The sequence below is a fragment of the Dermochelys coriacea genome, chromosome 1 (assembly GCF_009764565.3).
Source record: "Dermochelys coriacea isolate rDerCor1 chromosome 1, rDerCor1.pri.v4, whole genome shotgun sequence".
NCBI lineage: Eukaryota > Metazoa > Chordata > Testudines > Dermochelyidae > Dermochelys > Dermochelys coriacea.
This window is the reverse complement of record NC_050068.2, coordinates 67,999,984-68,020,181: the sequence shown is the minus strand read 5'-3', so window position 1 is coordinate 68,020,181 and position 20,198 is coordinate 67,999,984. Positions and strand designations below refer to the sequence as shown.

The 20,198-nt window shown below is 43.9% G+C and overlaps 1 protein-coding gene across 3 annotated transcripts in view; it reads left to right on the top strand.

Moving 5' to 3' along the window:
• Positions 1-20,198, top strand: part of DIAPH3 (diaphanous related formin 3) — a 504,954-nt gene that overhangs the window by 113,749 nt on the left and 371,007 nt on the right. For 2 of the 3 annotated variants that reach the window (XM_043504572.1, XM_038385982.2), the window contains 6 exons: positions 728-838; positions 1,241-1,359; positions 1,530-1,646; positions 11,633-11,751; positions 11,863-11,927; positions 12,823-12,927. In XM_043504572.1, the coding sequence (XP_043360507.1) occupies positions 728-838; positions 1,241-1,359; positions 1,530-1,646; positions 11,633-11,751; positions 11,863-11,927; positions 12,823-12,927 (636 nt within the window). The remainder of the gene's footprint in view (positions 1-727; positions 839-1,240; positions 1,360-1,529; positions 1,647-11,632; positions 11,752-11,862; positions 11,928-12,822; positions 12,928-20,198) is intronic. The other variant, XM_043504573.1, reaches the window with a different exon arrangement.

The window sequence follows — 20,198 nt, the reverse complement described above, 5'->3', positions numbered from 1 at the left end:
TTTTGATTGTTTTTTAAGAGTGATCATAAAATCACCGCACAAAAGACACTTTAATTGAAAAGGAGTAGTCCAGAGCTATTTTTCCCCAGGTGTTTCTATGAAACTCAACACTTTGGGAATTCTTGCACATGAAGAAGGAAGCTATTTTGTATGTCCTCTTCAGTAGAGTTTTTAGATTGTCTAGGGTGATCTGTATCTTGGCTTTCAAGAACTTGTATTTTTTCTGCATGTGAAATTTAAGTTGCCAATTTTCGTTGTCACACATTTTAAATATATCTTCACATGTACAGATTTCAGTTATTTATATTGTTACAGCATTTTTTGCATAAGATCCCTTATGCATTAATTCGTCAAACACTTTAAATATTGAGTATAACTTTACAATAAACTCTCTCTTAAGATACTCTGTTACTATGGGTGAAATGATCTAGGTTCTTGTATAAAATTGCAGCATTCAGGAGAGAAACAGAACTGAAATGATCTATTTTATGGTTACATGACAAATATGTACATCTCACTTTCTTATTTGGCATCCATGACTTAAGTAGATTTTGGTAAATTAAAGAATCTTTATTAATAATGACTTACACATGACAGATTACATTTAAAACTGTAAAATGTAGAACTCACTAAAAATGTAGGTATTCAGATTTCAGTAATGCCCTTTTAACATTAAAATATATTGAAAACGAAGAAATACTACAGCTGTTTTCTTTTTCTGTTACAGGTAGCTTGTATGCAGCTTATCAATGCTCTTGTAACATCTCCTGATGATCTGGACTTCAGGCTTCACATCAGAAATGAATTTATGCGCTCTGGACTGAAAGAGATATTGCCGGTAAGTGGCTCGGTAGTCTTTCTCTGCATTAATATTTAAATTAGTAGACTACCTTAGTTGGGGGAGTTGTATGAAATGCAGTCTAGAATATTATACTAAGTCTGAGTATTAAAGAGGTTATATATGAAAAATAGTTTTGAAAGGGGAATTAAAAAAATTATACATTATCTAGACTATTAAATCAGAACAAATTCTATTATTTTAATGATAGAAAATATAGAACAGCATGTTGTGCAGATACAACTCTTTTATTGAATATTTAACATTGAATAACTCACACGAGTTCTTGTAATGTTAAATATTAAAATAGCATAAACTTGTGAAAGTTGCTCAGAATTGAAGGGCTCATTTACATGTGCAATTATTAGTTTTGTGTATCTTTCTACTACCTTTTCTTTGCAGCAATTGACATGTATAAAGAACGATGCTCTAGATATACAGCTGAAAGTTTTTAATGAGCACAAGGAAGAAGACATGATTGAGTTTTCCCATCGTTTGGAAGATATTAGATCTGAACTAGAATATCCTTTTGGGAGAGAGGAACTTAACATTTTGTAACACAAAACTTGACAGAAATGTTTTTCTTTACTGTGTTTGAACAGTATACTACATTTTAGTAGTTTAAGATTAAAAAAAGCTTATCCTAGACTGCAAATAAGCGTTCCGGTTTTCTTCTCCTTAACTTGTTTACTGAAGCAAATGATGTTTACAATATGGTGTGGAACACAGTAAAAGACACTAGTGCCGAAGGATATTTTCTTTCTATTCTCCAGCATCTTTTGCTCATACGAAATGATTATTTTATACGGTAAGTAAAAATTGTGGTAAATATCAGCTCTTTAGCTCTTGTTTCATTGTGCCAAACTGAATAATGGCATATTGCTTCAATAAAATCAAATGACACATTATTTTGAGTTAATCTATCAGTTTTGCATTTTGGGGTGCTATTAGAGAAATAATTGATATTGTACAAATGGCATTATTACTCCAAGAAGAGACTGAGCTCTGAATGAGAAGAAACTAAACATGCTTATTTTCTTTTTGGTAAGAACACAGTTGTGCTTTAATCTGAGGCCTTGTCCATATTGGGATCCCATACTGGGATCATTAAAACAAAATATAAAAATAGTTGTCTTATTGATCATGGAAATCATGCTGGAATCTTACTAGAAATATGGCTTTAAATACTAATGCAAGATGGATAAAGGTTCAATATTATATCTACAGATATTGATGTATGTTCTTAAATTATTACTTATGTTCTTGAATTGGGAGTACCAGGTGTACAATTCATACATGCACAAACAATGTCTTTTAAAAATTTGGCCCTGACTAAAGATATGATGGGGAGTTGCTAAGTTGCCCTATATTTAGGCTTCCAAATACTCCTTTAATTAAAAATTCTTTTTCGAGTGTTTGCTCATGTCGATTCCATTCTAGGTATGTCCCTGCCACATGCACAGTTATTGGAGACTTTACCTTAGCAATATCTATATGGTCAGCTGCAGTGCCCTCTGGAGTGCTGTGCTCATGCGTCGGTATATTAGGTGCCGCTGGGCGCCCTCTCAGTTCCTTCTTACTGCCTGTGGTGGTTGGTAAGAGCACAACTCTCCCTTGCCTCGCAAGTGGTCAGTGCTTCTTTCCCTTTCGACTTTGTGTTATAGCTGTAAATAGTTTTAAGCCCTCTGATGGCTGGAATAGGCCTGTGTCTGTCAATGACCCATGTGGCAGCTGTCCGAAGTGCTTGGCGGGGGGAATCCCATATCAGACAAGTGTTTCATTTGTAAGAAAGTTCGTCCCAGCACAAAAGGAATGTGACATTCATCTGAGGGCCCTCCTCATGGAGGTTGCTCTTCACCCAGCCGCGGAGCCATCCTGCCTGGACTCAACCCTGAGCACTTCAGGCTCGGTGCATAGCGCATCCTGGCACCGGGCTCTATCCAGCACTAATCCCTTTCACTGATACCCAAGAAGAAGTCTAAGAAGTGGGACTTGACACTGAGCAAAATGGACCATGGGTCATTAGGTAAAGGACCCTGTTTGGGCTGCCTGCCCATGCCAGAGCCGCAGGTAGACATGTCCCCAAGGGAACCTTCTACTCCACTTAGGGATCCACCACTGATTCCAGGGAGCAGTAGGGGATGCAGATCGATGGTGGAATCAATGCCTTCCCAGCTCCTGGTGCCCAGACCAAAGGACTCTGCCAACGCAGCTGGCACTGCATGTGGTGATGGACCTGGCAAAGGCTCCATAGGAGGGCAAGCCAGCCATGAAAGCCTCCCAGAAGGCGAGTGAACACTGCCAGTCTCCAGAGCCGAGGCAGAGCTCTTTGTTGCTGTGCCCCATGGTCTCTGCATCAATGTGGGTCACCGGTTCGCAGCCACAGATTGCTGGCACCATGCTCCCGGTCTCCGCCATCTTGTCAAGACTTGCCCAGAGGGAAACGCCGGTCACTGTATGGTTGGCACCGTTCAGCCTCACGCCAGCTATCACTGTCGCCTAGACGCTCCCCAGCATGGCACCGCTCCCCATACTCTTGGCACCGGTCTGCCTACTCAAGGCAGTGTTCACCCACAGCAAAGGTTAGCCCCCAGACTCGGGCGTTGATGGCTCCACCATGGTCACTGGAGGAGGATTCCTCCGGTAGAGAAGGGAGTTCAGCTCCTCGCCAAGACAGCACCGATGTGATTGGGCTACTGAGGCTGTGTTTATCTCAGAGATGTCATCCTGGCAGCAGGACCATTGGCCAGCACAATGGTGTTACTGGAATGCCTGGGGCTTGCCAGTTATGCCAATGCTCTCATCACACCAATCGTCGGTCACCATGTCAGACCATCATCAAGCGGCACCAGTGGCACTGGGCTTGGTGCATGAGGCACAAGCAGATGCTGAGGTGGAGTGGCAGGTACCCACCCCGAGACCCTCTTCCCCCAATGGTTCAATCATCCTCATCCTCTCCAGATGAGACTGTGGCTGAACCCTCTCGCACTAGCCCACCAGATGACTTTAAGGAGCACCAAGCCCTGCTCTGAAGGATGGCCACTAACTTAGGCCTACAGGTGGAAGAGATGGCGGAGCAATCAGACAATTTGTTTAATGTGCTCTCTGCATCCACCTCTGCATGTGTTGCCCTCCCAGTGCACGAGGGGGTCCTAAAGATGGCCAAAGCCCTCTGGCAAACCCCATTCTCAATCCTACCCACTTCCAAGAGGACTGAGAAGAAGTGTTTTGTCCCTGCCAAGGGGTTTGAATACTTGTATGCTCATCTGCCCCCGGGGTTAAACGAGGGCATTCTAGTTTCAGCCCCAAAAATAAGGAGACCGAGAGATTGGACCTTCTTTGGAAGGAAAATTTATTCCACGGCCAGTCTTCAATTCAGAGTTGTGAACCACCAGGCTCTGTTGGGGAGATAGAACTTTAACCTGTGAGACTCCCTCCATAAGTTTAAGGACTCCATGCCCCAAGAATCCATACCCTTGTTGAGGAGGGTACAGCAATGGCTCTGTGTTCCCTCCAGATGGCCTGGGACATGGCCGATTTGGTGGCCAGGATGGTCACCTCAGCGATCGTCATGAGGCGTATTTCCTGGTTTCAGACCGCAGGCCTGTCCCAGGACAGGTAGTCCTTGATACAAAATCTCCCATTTGTTGGAGTGGGACTCTTTGTGGAGGAAATGGATGCAAGGCTACACAGTTTGAAGGACACTTGGGCCACCCTCTGCTCAGTGGGGTTGCATAATCCTCAGTTGGCGAGAAAGCAATTCCAGCCACCCTGCCGCCAAGGCCTTGGCAGCTTCAGCAGGGGTCTACATGCAGAAGGAATACTAGTTTTAGTCATCACCATCCTTCCTGTTCTTATTTACCTGAGCTACCCGGCCCGGCGAAACACCATGGGGGCCAGAAGTATGCGTTTTGACTGTGCGCCCTAGTCAACTCTCTGGATCTGCCCCATCTTTTCCTCAACCGTCTCCATTCCTATCATTCAGCCTGGTCGCAGGCTACTTTGAAGTAGACAACCTTCTACCACTGGGGGTGGTGGAGGAGATCCCTCAGAAACTGAGGGGGAAAGGTTTCTACTCCCACTATTTCCAAATCCCGAAAGCAAAAGAGGGCTTAAGACCCGTTCTGGACGTATGGCGACTCAACAAGTACCTCAAGAAGTTGAAGTTGTGCATGGTTTCACTGGCCTCCATCATTCCCTCCCTGGACCCGGGAGACTGGTACGCCGCTCTCGACTTGAAAGATGCTTATTTTTGTATCTCAATCTTCCAAGGACACAGACAGTTGCTCTGTTTTATGTTGGGCCAGTGCCATTTACAAAATGCATGGTCCTAGTAGCCATTTACTTGAGATGTCATGGGGTCCAGGTCTATCTCAATGATTGGCTCATCAAAGATCGCAGGATCAAGTGCAGAACAGGTTCGATCTGGTGTGTTCCACCTGTCGCAACCTGGGCCTATTATGAAACGAAAATAAATCAACCCTAATACCAGTGCAAGGAATAGAGTTGATTGGAGCAGTCTTCGACTCCTCACGAGCCAGAGCTTTCCTTCGGGAGACCTATTTCCAAGCCATGTCAGAAGTGATCTCCCATGTAAGGGGCCACCTGCTCACCACTGCACCTACTTGCCTAAAGTTCCTAGCCACATGGCTGGCTGTCCTTGCGTGGTCCGTCATGCCTGGCTCCTCCAGGAGTAGGTTGGTTTCAGTCTACCTCCCCAACAGACACAATCTAGATTGGGTAGTCAGGGTGCTGGATCACATCCTGTCATTCCTGGAGTGGTGGTTGAACTCTGGGTTGGTATTGCAGGGAATTGCCTTTGCGGCACTAGCCCCTGTCGCTAACTCTGGTTTCCAACACCTCGGACCTGGGCTGGGGAGTCCACCTGGGTGAGCTCGGTACACAAGGCCGCTGCTCGGGGATTGACTGCTCCCTCCACATAAAGGTCACTTGGCCTGTCTGCCTTACTAGGCAAAGTGGTTCAAATCCTGATGGACAGCACCGCCACGATGTTTTATATCGACAAGCAAGGCAGAGCCAGGTCATCGGTTCTCTTCCAGGAAGCCCTCCGCTCTGGGATTTTTGTGTGCAGCATGCCATTCATCTCATGGAAGTGCACCTTCTCAGAAACAGGAACGTATTAGCAGATCTCCTCAGCAGAGCCTTTTCATCTCGACACAAATGTTCACTCCACTCCGAGGGGGTCAGCGGGATCTTCTGAAAGTGGGACTCTCCCCACAGGGACTTGTTCGCAAGTCGTCAGAACAGGAAATGTCTCACCTGTTCTGCTCATTTCAGGGAATTGACAGGGGCTCCTTGTCGGACAGCTTCTTATTCCTGTGGTTGGAGGCTCTGATGTACGCTTTCCCATCAGTGCCATTGCTTCACAGAGTGCTCATGAAGATCAAGCAGGATAAGGCCAAGGTGATTTTGATAGCCCTAGCTTAGCCTCACCAACACTGGTTTGACATGCTCATGGACCTGTTGGTGACGACCCCGATGCAGCTGTCCCTCTGGCTGAATTTCTTGTCTCAGAATCATGGCAGGCTCCTGCACCCGTATCTAGCAGCGCTGCACCTAATAGTTTGGTTGCTGCATAGTTAACTGCTGAAGAGCAGGAATGCTTGGACCACATTCAACAGGTCCTACTGGGTAGTAGAAAATGCTCCGCTAGAACAATCTACTTGGCCAAATGGCAACGATTCATGTGCTGGGTCTCAGCCCAAGGAGTTAGCCTTGAGCAGGCCTTGCTGCAGTCAATACTGGACTACCTTATGCATCTCAAGCTCTAGGGCTTGTCCCTTCCATCAATTAAGGTCCACTTGGTAGCCCTATCAGATTTTCACCCTCTGTTCCAGGGCAGGTCGGTCTTCACTCATAACATGATGGTCTGGTTCTTGAAAGGTCTAGAGAGACTCTACCCCCAGGTCCGGGACCCCGTTCCGCTGTGGGACCTGAATCTGGTGCTTGTGTGGCTCATGAGAGCTCCTTTCAAGCCTTTGGCATCCTGTTCCCTCCTTCTGCTCTCCTGGAAGATGTCATTCCTGGTGGCGATAGTTTCTGCCTGAAGGGTCTTCGAGATTAGGGCACTTACCTGAGAGCTGCCCTATATAGTGCTTTTTCAAGGACAGGGTCCAGCTGTGGCCACATCTGGTTTTTCTGCCCAAGGTGGTTTTTTCAATTTCATACAAGCCAGGACTTACTTTTTACCTGTATTCTTCCCAAAGCTTCGTAAGTCTGAGGGGGAACGTAGGTGACACTCCCTGGATGTCAGGAGTGTGCTAACCCTCTACATTGAGAGAACCAAGCCATTATGTATTGCTGTCTAGACCAGCCCCAAGACCTTCTGGAGCATTGGCTCTTCTTGAAAAAACAGGGTCTGTCAGTTAGTTTGCTGAGAGTTCACTTGGCTGTAGTCCGTTTCCTAATGGTTTCTAATAACATGATTAGGTTTTTGATAGTTATAGATCCTCTTCTTACTAGTAATGGACCCTATAGCACCTGGGACATGATTTTTAATTGAATCATTTCTGATAGGTCCACCCTTTGAGGTGCTGACTGCATCCCCTGTTTAGTTCTCTCTGACAAAGTGTCCTGGTGATAATCACCTGGTTCAGAAGGGTGGGGGAGCTGCAAGCTCTTGTAGTAGACTCCTCCTGCACATTTTTTTTTTAATAAGGGCATTTCCTCTCAGCCCCACAAAAGATTGTTTTAGATATTCAGTACTACTAAGTGATTTGCTTATCATCCTTTTTTTCCCAAGCCACCTACTCAGCGATGAAGAGATGCTCTACACCTTGAGTGTGCATAGAGCCCTTTCTGTTTAGACAGGACTAAGCCATTAGTGTCTTTTCAAATGTTTGTGTTCTTTATGGGCAAAATGAAGTGGGATGCAGTTTCCTCACAAAGCTCAGAGTGGTAGCTGTGTTCGTCTGTATCAGCAAAAACAAGTAGTCCTTGTGGCACCTTAGAGCAGGGGCGGGCAAACTTTTTGGCCTGACGGCCATATTGGGTTTCCAAAATTGTATGGAGGGCCAGTTAGGGGAGGCTGTCTTCCCCCCCCAAACAGCAAGGTGTGGCCCGACCCCTGCCTGCTGTCCGATCCCCCCCGTTTCTCTCCCCTTGACGGCTCCCCCGGGACTCCTGCCTCTATCCAACCCCCCTGTTCCCCTTCCCCTGATGGCCACCCTGGGACTTCTGCCCCATCCACCACCCCCTGTTCCCTGACCACCCCCAACCCCCTACCTCTGACTGCCCCCTGCCGCCCCATCCAACCCCCTTTCTTATTCCTGACTGCACCCGGGACCCTTGCCCCATCCAACCCCCCTTTCCCCACCCTCTGACTGCCTTGAGCCCTATCTACACCCCTTACCACACCTCCGAACTCATCTGTCCTCTATCCAACCCCCCCACCCCCCTTACCGTGCTGCCTGGAGCACCGGTGGCTTACGGTGCTACAGCCGCCATGCCTGGATCACTGGGTCAGGCCGCGGCTCTGCAACTGCGCTGCCCGTCTGCCCAGAACATTGCATCGGTGATGTGGTGCACTGAGGCTGCGGGGGAGGGGGAACAGCAGGGGAGGATCTGGGGGTTAGCCTTCTGGGCCATGAGCTCAGGGGCTGGGCAGGAAGGTCCCGCTGGCCAGATATGGCCCGTGGGCCATAGTTTGCCCACCTCTGTCTTAGAGACTGACAAACAAATTTATTTGGGCTTAATTTTTGTGGACTAGAACCCACTTCATCAGATGCATGAAGTGGAAAATATAGGAGCAGGTAAAAAAAAAACCATTGAAGGGTGGGGTTTGCCTTACCAAGTGTGAGGTCAGTCTAACAAGATAAATCAGTTAACAGCAAGGATATCAAGGGAGGAAAAATAACTTTTTTGAAGTGGTAATGAGAGCGGCCTGTTACAGACAGCTGAGAAGAAGGTGTGAGTAACAGTAGGGAGAATTTAGTATTGGGGAAATTAGGTTTAGGTTTTGTAATGACCCAACGACTCCGTGTTTATTCAGGCCTAATCTGATGGTATCCAGTTTGCAAATTAATTCCAGTTCTGCAGCTTCACGTTGGAGTCTGTTTTTGAAGTTTTTTTGGTTGAAGAATTGCCACTTTTAGGTCTGTTATCGGGTGACCAGAAAAATTGAAGTTTTCTCCTACTGGTTTTTGAATGTTATGATTCCTGATGTCAGATTTGTGTCTATTTATTCTTTTGCGTAGAGACTGTCCGGTTTGGCCAATGTGCCAGCAATGCCCCTCTGCCATGTACATGATGGCATATATTACATTGTAGATATGCAGGTGAATGAGCCCTGATGGTGTGGCTGATGTGATTAGGTCTATGATGATGTCCCTTGAATAGATATGTGGACAGAGTTGGCACTAGGCTTTGTTTCAGGGTTTGGTTCCTGGGTTGGTGTTTTTGTTGTGTGCTGTGTAGTTTCTGGTGAGTATCTGCTCCGATATTTTCCACTCCATGCATCTGATGAAGTGGGTTCTAGCCCGCGAAAGCTTATGCCCAAATAAATTTTAGTCTCTAAGGTGTCACAAGGACTCCTCGTTTTTTCTCATAAAGAATTTCGTCTATTGCATATCAGTGCTGTTTATATCTTGCCAGTGGTTAACTGGACGTGCCCTAGTTTCCACACCTTAAAGCCCCACCCAGCAGATTCGTTCCCCCAACTCGCATATATCATCGGCAATAAAACTACAGACTGATTTATTTAACAAGACTTTAAACAGTAACTGCTAGGACCCCCAAATAAAACAGTACATAAAGGGTATTCAGGTACAGATTGGCTTAACAAACTGACATGAAGTCAAGGTCCCAAACCCACAAGACAAGGGAGTTTACCACAGGTGAGGTACAGACATACTGCACCAGGTTCAGAGGAATGGACCCACGACAATGGATTTCATGGACTAGGTACAACAGGATTCTCGAACACAGGTAAGACAGGAATCAATCAGGAACAGGTAACTGGAACAGGAGTTTGGATCTTTTTCTGTGATCTTCTGTAGATCCATCGAAGTCTTGGCTAGGACATGCACTATGTTGCCACCAGGAAGGAAGGACAGTCCCTTCTCTCAAGTGTAGCAGTCTTTTATGTTCTCTTGTTACTAGGGAGATCACATACCATGTTACCCTTGCTCTTTTCCCGCCTCAGAGGAAAAAAGACCTCAATAGTCTCAAGAAGAAGGGCACCAACATGGTGGACAAACCACAACTATTTAGAAACAAGATGGCAAAGTGCAAAAACAAAATGGAACTTGTAGATTTTCTCCTAAGTGTTTGACATTACTTAGACCACTTCTCTCACAAAGCTCTCTCCATGTTCTACAAAGCTCAAGGAACTTTTAGTGTTTTTGAGAAACATTCCCAGCTTCTGATGGATGCAGGCCAACAACGTGGTCATCTGTATGTATGTTTTACCAGACATTAAGCTATCTCTGAAGCTTCTAGAGATGTTGGTAGATTTGGAGAGAGTGTTATACAGTCCCTTTTCTGATAGACCCTGAGCCTTGACTACCTTCTGAATTACTTAGCAGTCACTTAACATGTAATCACTTTAACAGGGGGATGGGTGTTTATTTACCTGTTTTGCAATGGTGGGTGTTTGAGATACATTGCACATGTCCATTTCATGACCAACTCTCCTTCCACGCCGCTTCGGAATTTAGTTCATTGTAGTTCATGTGGGGTTGGGATGGCTCTGCCCTTTATACCCTCAGCTGGAAATACAAGCAGACTCAGGGTGCATGCACTACACCTTTGGGTACCACTATAGGAAAAAAAAATTGGCTTCAGTACACTGGGCATGTACATTCCTAACATGGAATGGATATGTGCAGCACATCTCAAAGAACAACAGCTACAGAATAGGTTAGTAACCACTTATTGCAGTGTTTCTAGCCTGCCCTCACTTTAAGAATACTAGGTATGACTAGAGAGTACCCCATCCTGATATTTAAGAACAAAACTTAAATTTGATAGGAAATTTTGAAATGTATAACAGCTTTAAATAAGTTGTAGCTGCTTTTTTTGTTGCATGGGGTCATCCGCATCGCCATAATAAGGTGAAAGGTAGATTATTGAGATCCATGCCGTTGCCACAAAGAGAAGGTGTCGTCTTGGCTGCTGGTCATACTTTCCCAAGAGGAAGACTCTTTTCTGCACAAGTTCCACTGCTGGCCAACATTTACATCCCTTAGCTCTGTGATTCATAGTAGGCAAGTAGAGGGAAAGGAGAACCAGGCAGTGGAAGAGTGCATGCAGGAGAAGAGGAAAAAAGCTGCAGAGTGCATGTGAGGAAGGAAGGGGCTAGTAGGCTGGAATATATATATGCAGGGCTAGGTGATGGAAGGGTTAGTACAGAATTTACAGGTGGGAGGAGAGAAAATGAAGAGCGAAACAAGGGTGGGCCTTTTTAAAGGGGAAAAAATCAGTTGCGTTTAAAGTTAAAACTGCTTACATGAAAATGTGAGGAACGTATCCGGTTGCTATAGGTGTCAGATATTGCGTTATTTTAAATGAAATCGTATTTGTGTGGGATTTGATCCGTGAAGCATTAAAAAGTTTGAGACCCACTGGTTTAGCTGTATTTGTCCTTGAATGGTGAAATACTGTGAAATTGTTGGAATTTAAAACTCTAGTTCTATGAATCGAAGCTAAGTCATTCTAAATGCTTTGGCCACTAATGTATTCTTTTTGAAATACCGTTGATTTATGACACTAATATAAGTATGCACTGACAAGTAAAAACATTGTCAAATGTTTTCTTTCTCTTTCTTTCTTTAGACCTCAATATTTCAAATTAATTGAAGAATGTGTGTCCCAGATAGTATTACATCGAAGTGGAACAGACCCAGATTTCACCTATCGTAAAAAGTTAGATGTAAATTTCAGTCATTTAATAGGTGAGAGCAATCTTTAGAAATGATTCTTTTGTGGAAATACGTTTGTGTGTTTTTAAAAAACAAAAACTTTAAATGGTGTATAACTTAAGAACCTTATAACTTTGGTTTTAGATGTTTGTGTAGATAAAGCAAAAATAGAAGAATTTGAGGAGAGAACTTCAGAACTTTCCAGGAAAGTAAGTAATTTTGAAATTATCTAATCAGAAAGAGGGTTTACTTGATTACTATATAAATTTTGTTACTGCAAATGTATTTTTTCGTTACTGCAAATGTATCACAACATATTTTTATTTTTCAGTAACGATGTTCGTTTGTTTAGTGAAAAAATGTTGTGTGTCATGTGCAGTAGAAGGCAGGGATCTAGTGCCACGTTAGTTACCGCATTCTGACCCTATTTACAAATACTTGGTAGAATTTTATTTTAAGTTGTAAACAACAACTCTAACTTCACATAGTGAGAAATTGAAGTTTTTTATATATGACTAGAGTTGTATGTTATAAACTTTTTACCCAGTAGAATAGACTGAGAGATTGAGAATAAAAATTGACACGTTTTATAGTCTAAACAGAATATATTATAACTCTCAGATTTAAGTCAGACTTCTTCATTTACACCACATACTTGAATAGTGTATCCCCATAAACAACTTTAAGTTTTGGTATGATGGTATTCCCAAACTGATCTTTGAAGATATTTTTTACCTTGTAGAAAAGTCCTTTTAACCAAATACTTGTATAATCTAACTAAAGTATTAGTTTGACGCCTGGACATCAAAACTCTTACTGTAATCTGCTGGGTTAAAGCATCACATTTCATACATTAAAACACACATGATACTGTGGTAAACTGATTGATATGTTTGGATGAAATTTGCAAAGTGCTCCCTCTCTTCTTGGCACTAGTAATTGCTATGGTTTTTCACTTGAGGATTAACATATTCAAGTAAGAGTTAACTGGTAAGAAAGCTATTGATTTTGTGTTGAAAGATTAAGGAAATATTACCATTTTCTTAAGTAACATAGCAGTATTGATATCTGCTATGGTCTCATATTTTTTTTTTTCTCTTACAGTTTGAAAAAGAATTTATAGTCCATCAGGAGACTCAGTCCCTACTGCAGAAAAAAGAAGAAAAAATCAATGCGCTGGAAGCAGAATTACAGGCTTTTAAATGCAAGGTAAAGGACAATATTAAATAACATTTTTCTATACCATAATGTCACTAGTGAAACAAGCATACTTCATTTAATACTTTTCAGACCTTAATACAATGTGAGGTTTTTAAAAAAGAAAAATTAACCCATTTTCAGAACATAGTTTACTATCAGTTTCTTTTGTTTGTGTGCCATAAATCTTTATTAAAAAGAATTGTAGTATAACTTTAATTAGCTGCATGAACTCCCAGTTGATCCCTGTTTTGTGCCTAGGCTTTTGATAATTAAACCAGTTCTTTATATTTCATTTGGGTTTTACTTTTCTTGTCACATATTTCCTGAATAATTAACCACAAAGGGTAAGAAATCTACTGGTAGATTTGGCATTCATCACTGATCTTTATCCTACCACAGGAAATTATTCCTCATGCGATTTATTTTGCTGAACCTTCAGCAATGGGTATCCTGCAGTGAAAGATAACCTCTAGCTGAATGAGAACACTTACTAATAATTTTTCAATTTCCAAAAGTAAACAGATTTTAAAAGATGACAAAGAGTAAATCCAGATTTTAAAGGAGATAATGTGCATATAACTGCTGCACATTTAACATTTAGATAGTAAGAACATATGACCAAAAGATTTCCCAATGTTTTATAGTGAGGAGTAAAAGGAAAAGAATCTAAACGTTGACTAGAAGCACAGCTCCTTGGGTAAGATGTACATGTAGGAAGTCAGGGAAATATATTTCTTAGAGTGCTTGCTCATGTACATTCCATGCTAGGTGTGTGTTCCCTGCGTGCACTGTTGCCGGAGAATTTTCCGTTAGTGGTACCTGTAGGGCCGCCTGTAGCACCTTCGGGAGCCATGCACATATTTGCTGGTATAAGGGGTGCTGCCAGGCCTTCACCCTCTCCGTTCCTTCTTACTGCCTGTGATGGTTGCTGAAACGATTCTTCTTCCTGCGGCAGGGCCCCTTTCTCAGTGTTTAGAAATTTTCTCTGTTCATTCTTAGTATATACTTAGTATATATAGTTCTTAGTTAGAGTTAGCATATATAGTAGTGTAAATAGTTGTTCCTGGTGTCGAGGGACTTTTTGCCTGAGGGACTTTTTGTCCCAGGGGCTGGGCATGCTCCCGTTCCCAGGCTTCAAGCTGTGTGACTTTTGTGAGAAGCTGATGCCAGTGAGTGACTTGTACCCTACATGTCTAAAGTGCCTGGGGGAATCTCATGTTAAAAATAAGTGCCAGATCTGCGGGGACTTCAGACCACGCACTAGAAGAGACGGACATTCAGCTGAAGGCCATTCTCATGGAGGCAGCCCTCAGACCAGTCTCGGAACTGAGCCGTTCTGAATTGGCGCTGAGCACTTCGACATTTGTGTGGAGTGCTTCCCCTGCAACATGCTCTTCCTTGCGCTGTTCCCTGTTTCTGGTGCTAAGGAAGAAGCATAAGAATCAGTACACTGTGACAGGAAAGGGACAAGTAGAGGAATGGCAACTTAGACCCGTGCCGAGCCATTGATGGTGCTGCCGATTTCATCTAGAGTGCCGAGTTCAGTTCGAGACCCACTGCTGACTCCCGGAAGCAGCTGTGGTACCAGGTGTCAGCCACCTCCTTCAACACTGGAAGTGTTCCAAGCAGCAAAGGACCTGCTGGCCCTCCCAATTATGCCAACCCCACAAATACCCCCAGCAACCAAGATGGCTGGTGACAGGAGAGAGCAGGAAGTGCTGAGCTCCTTCCCAGTACTGATCACCTCTACACTGTTTAGAAGCAAGCCTTCCATGATCCTAGCACAGCAGTCACTGACCTGTGCCTGTCCTTGGACCCCCAGCACCACATGGTGGCAGAAGGGGGTAATGCTCCATCATGGTTGTCAAGGGAAGAATCCTCTTGGGAGTCCAAAGGGCTATCTCCACCTCACCAAAACCTTAACACCAGTATCCAGCCTACACTCCACCAGACTTTGGTACTGGCCATCACCACTGGCTAATGCAGTGACTATATTGGAAGCCTTGGGGGGTTTCTCCCAGTACCTCCCCTGCTTCCCACCACACACTCAGTGGCTTCAGATAGACGTACCGGACCTTGATTCTGATACTGACCCTGGTGCCACTTTCTGGGATGTGGTCTCAAAAGACATGGTGGAAGCAGAGGAAAAGGAGGGTACTGTCCCTCCACTACAAGCCTCCTCTTCATTATTCCCAGGTGAGGTGATGGCAGGACCCAGTAACCTGCTCCTTCAGGATGATTTCAGGGCCAACCAGGATTTCCTGAAGAGTCACTGCAAACCTGGGTCTGGAGATTGAGGAGCTTAAGGAGTCTGCACACAGTCTGATCAACATCACGGTGGCAGCGGTGCCCTCTAGAGTGGCTTTGCCCATCAGCAAAGTAGTGATGTGGCCAGTGAAAATGCTGTGGAAACCCCATCTTCTCTCCCCTCCCTCTCCCTAAAGAGGGCAGAGAAGGAAGACTATGAACTGTCAAGCAGATTCAAGTATCTTTATTCGCACCCCTTCCTGGGTTTCCTGGTAGTCTTGGTAGCAAATGAGCGGGACAGGAAGGGGCAGTCAAAGTGCTACCCACAAGAAAAAAGATGTACTTATGTGGTACAGTATGCAAGGCTTTGTGTGGGATCCCTCCACATGTGGCTGGCATCAGTCTACTCCCAAGCAAACACCATTTACACTTAGTACTCTCAGTCCTGCTTCTGGTCCTTCTTTCCTTGATCTGGTGGAAAGACCCAGGTTGGGTAATGGAAGAGGTATCCTTTGCTTCCCCTCAACCATCGTCTTGGATGCATCGGACCAAAGGTAAACAGCTCACCTCAGCAATTTCAGGACCCAGGGCCTATGGTCCCAAGAAAAACTCTCCCTACTTATAAGTGTCAGGGAACTCAGGGCAGTACACTTGCCGAGTGTTTCTTCCCCAGATCTCGAGCAAAGTGGTGCAGGTCTTGACAGACAACACTGCATCCATGTTTTATATCAACAAGCGGGGAAGGACTTGATCTCTGGCCTTGTGCCAGGAAGCTTGCAGCTGTGGGACTTCTGCATGAATCACTCCATTCACTTTGAGGTGACGCATCTCCCCGGAGCCCGAAACATATTAGCAGATCACCTCAACAGAGTCTTTTCCTCTCACCATGAGAGGTCTTTTCACCCGGAAGTCATCAGTGTCATCTTCCAGAGGTAGGGCTTCCCCATGTAGACCTGTTTGCCCCCAGGCAGAACAGAAAATACCATTAGCTCTGTTCATCGTGTGGGTACAACATGGGCTCCCTCTCTGATGCCTTCCTGCTCTCATGAGCAGACCATCTACTGTATGCCTTTTCTTTGATCTCCTTGGTTCACTATGTTCTCTTAAAAATCAAATGGGACAAGGCAAGGGTTATCCTGATAGCAGCAGCGTGGCTATGCCAGCTCTGGTTCAGCACACTTCTGGACCTCTCAGTGGCAGCGCAACTTGCACTCCCACTCTGCCCAGACTTGATCTCACAAGACCACAGCAAGTTGCTTCAGCTGAACCTTGCCTTCCTGCGCTGGACTGCATGGATGCTGTGTGGCTGACCCCTAGGAACAGGCCTACTTGGATCAGGTTTGACAGGGCTTGCTAAATAGTAGAAAGCCTTCCTTCAGGGCTACCTACTTGGCCAAGTGTATATGTTTCTCTTGTTGAACCTTTGAATAGAATCTCTACGTTCCAATCTTCTCTGCAGTCTATCTTGGACTATCTGCTTCACCTAAAGCAGCAAGGTCTGGTGCTCTCATCTATTTAGACTCATTTATCAGCCATTTCAGCCTTCCACTTTCCAGTGAACAGCAGAATGGTGTTCTCATGTGAAATGATGGTTTCCTCAAGGGGGGCTCAAAAGACTCTATGCTCAGTTTCACGAGATTACCCCCTCCATGAGACTTAAAAATGGCCCTGTCAAAGCTCATGGCACCCTGTTTCAAGCCGTTAGCTGTGTGCTCCCCACTGCTTCTCTCCTGGAAGGTTGTCTTCCTGGTAGCTATCACTTTGGCCAGAAGAGTCTCTGCGATCAAGGCCCTTTGGTTGAAACTTCCTTCCACAGTAAAAAAGAAAAGGAGTACTTGTGGCACCTTAGAAACTAACAAATTTATTTGAGCATAAGCTTTCATGAGCTACAGACAAGCTTCAGCTGTGCCCCCATCTCACCTTTCTCACCAAAGGTGTCACAATTCTACAGCAACCAAGTCATTTTTTAACCTGTCTTCTTTCTAAAGCCTCACAAATCCGCTGAGGAACATCTGCTTCATACATTGGATGTTAGGCAGGCCCTCTCCTTTTACATTGAAGACTAAGCCCATCCACAAATTCACGCAACTCTTTGTAGCAATAGCAGAATGGATGAGAGGGCAATGTGTGTCATCCCAAAGAATCTCGTCCTGGCTAATCGCCTGTACTCAGGCTTGCTATGAGCAGATGAATGTGCCGCCTTTGGCATTGTGACTGCTTATTCCACAAGAGCTCGGGCTTCAGCAGTAGAATTTCTTGAGCAGGTACTAATCCAGGACATCTGCATAACTGCAACCTGTTTGTCAGTTCATACCATTACACAATCCCATTAGGCCATCACCCAACAAGCCCAAGGTGATGCCAGTTTCAGGAGAGAGCAGTATTAGCACATTCATGAACTCTGATCCCACCTCCTGGAGTACTGCTTGTGAGTCACCTAACCTGGAATGTCCATGAGCAATCACTTGAAGGAAAAATGGTTACTAACCTTTCATAACTGTGGTTGTTCTTAGAGAGGTAGTGTTCGTATCCATTCCATGACCCAATTTACTAACCCTCTGTTGGAGTTACCGGCAAGAAAGAACTGAGAGAGTTGGTGGCACCCATTATGCTGGCGCTTATGTGCATGACTCAAGAGGGCACTAGAGCTGGCCCTATGGATACCACTAAGGGAAAAATCTCTGCCAACAGTGCACCTGGTGTGCTCACACTTAGCATGAAATGGACATGAGGAACACATCTTTAAGAACAACAGTTACGAAAGGTTACTAACCGTTTTTTCTTGACCATGTTTTCTTGGTTTACATCTTGAGCTTGTATAGACACACTTTATAATTTTAGTTTCGTTGACAAGTAAATTAGTTTATCTACATGTTTTGTTTGTTCAATTAGCCATTGATATTCCATAAACACTATTAAGGAGTTAAGTACTTACTTTAAAGGTACACATCTCTTCACCACCCAAAAAAAAAAAAGGCCTGAAATCTACTGCCTTTTCAAAAAATATTTAACTGCTTTCTTATAGTGGTAGACGTTGGGCTAAGAAATGACCACATTTTATATACATTTCGTGGCAAAACTGACCAAAAAAAAAAAAATCGCCCCTTATTTTTTGATGGTGACATGAGGTGCTGTGTAGCTTCTGAGCTGTACTCTATTTTTTTTTTAATTCATTGAATTAAACATAGCACTTCAGTATGCTTTTAGCTGTACTCATGGTGTATACACGACAAACATGCCCACATCAGTCACGTATAAATCCGTTTCCCAACTATTATATACTTCAAAAAATTAACTGTTTTGATTTTACACTTTTGAATGCTGCAAGTAAACAACTTCAGGCGGATCTGAATATTTAGGACAAGTTTGAAAAGAGACCCTTCGTCTTCTCATTCCATTAGCAGCTACTTAACAGTTAATTTTGTGTGTTGGGACCCTCTTTCCCTCTTTCTCTGTTTTACAAAACCCTAACTGTTTTGTAGCATTGATGTATATTCATAATTAATTCTTTTAATTTATTAGCCAGTTTGAAAAATGTACCTTAGGCCTACTAGTCAAGGTGAAGCAATTTCAGAATTAGCAATTATTTTTTGGAACTCAAGGAGGACAGCTGAGCTCCCAGAGGACTTGCAGAAGGGCAAACAATTTAAAGGAATAGAGCGGTTGTGTACTATTTATTGTATTCTGATATTTCATTGTTTCCTTGTTTTAAAAGTATTTCCTATCCTTTGCTTAATCATAGAAATATTGATCTAGAAGGGACCTTGAGAAATCAAGTCCAGCCCCCTGCAATGAGGCAGGACTAAGTAAACTTAGACTATCCCTGACAGGTGTTTGACCTGTTCTTAAAAACTCCAGTGATGGGGATTGCACAGCTTCCCTTGGAAGCCTATTCCAGTGCTTAACTACCCTTATAGTTAGAAAGTTTGCCCTAATATTTAACCTACATCTCCCTTGCTGCAGATTAGGACCATTAGTTTTTGTCCTACTTTTAGTGGAAACGGAGAACTGACCACAGTCCTCTTTATAACAGCCCTTAACATTTCAGAAGACTGTTATAAGGTTGCCCTCCCCTCATATCTTTTCTCAAGACTAAGCATTTCCTTATTCCCTTTTCTTCACAGGTTAGGTTTTCTAACCCTTTTATTGCGTTTTGTTCTCTCCTCTGGACTTGCTCCAGTTTGTCCACATCTTTCCTAAAGGATTGGACACAATACTTGGGCTGAGGCCTCACCAGTGTCAAGAAGATCGGGAGAGTTACCTCCCATGTCTTACGACTCTCCTGTTAATATTCCCTAGAATGATACTAGCCTTTTTCACAACTGTATAATGTTTGTTGACTCATAATTTCTTTTTGATCCACTTTTACCCCTGGTCCTTTTTCAGCAGTACTATCACCTAGCTTGTTTTCCCCCATTTTGTAGTTGTGCATTTGATTTTTCCTTCCCAAAGTGTAGTACTTGGCACCAATTATCCAATTTGTCAAGGTGGTTTTGAATTCTAATCCCGTCCTTCAAAGTGCTTCCATCCTCTCCTAGCTTGGTGTCCTCTGTATATTTTATATGTTTATGCTCTACTCCATTATCCAAATAAATAATGAAAATATTGAATAGTACTGGCTCCAGTACTGACCCCTGTGGGACCCCAGTTTCACAGTGAACCGTTCATAACTACTCTTTGAGTATGGTCTTGTCAAAAGCCTGACTGAAATCAGTATATCTCACATCTACTCCTTTGAGTAGTGTCCCTACAGGTGCCCCACTCTGGGCACGCTGGCACCCCCTGCACCTTTGATCAGAGAATTCTCATAGCAGTATCCATTGGGCCCACTCATGTCTGTCCTGTGCTCCGTGCTGTTATTTAGCACTGTGCGGGCAAACAGCCCTCAGTTCCTTCTCAACCGCGTTGACCTGGGACAGAGCTGTCCTGTTGAGATTTCCTCAATTCTGCTTCTCTTCTTATTGATAGCTAGTTGTAGTATTAATGTTACTTTCCCATAGTTAGTAAATACTTTTTATATAGCTTCTCTCTTT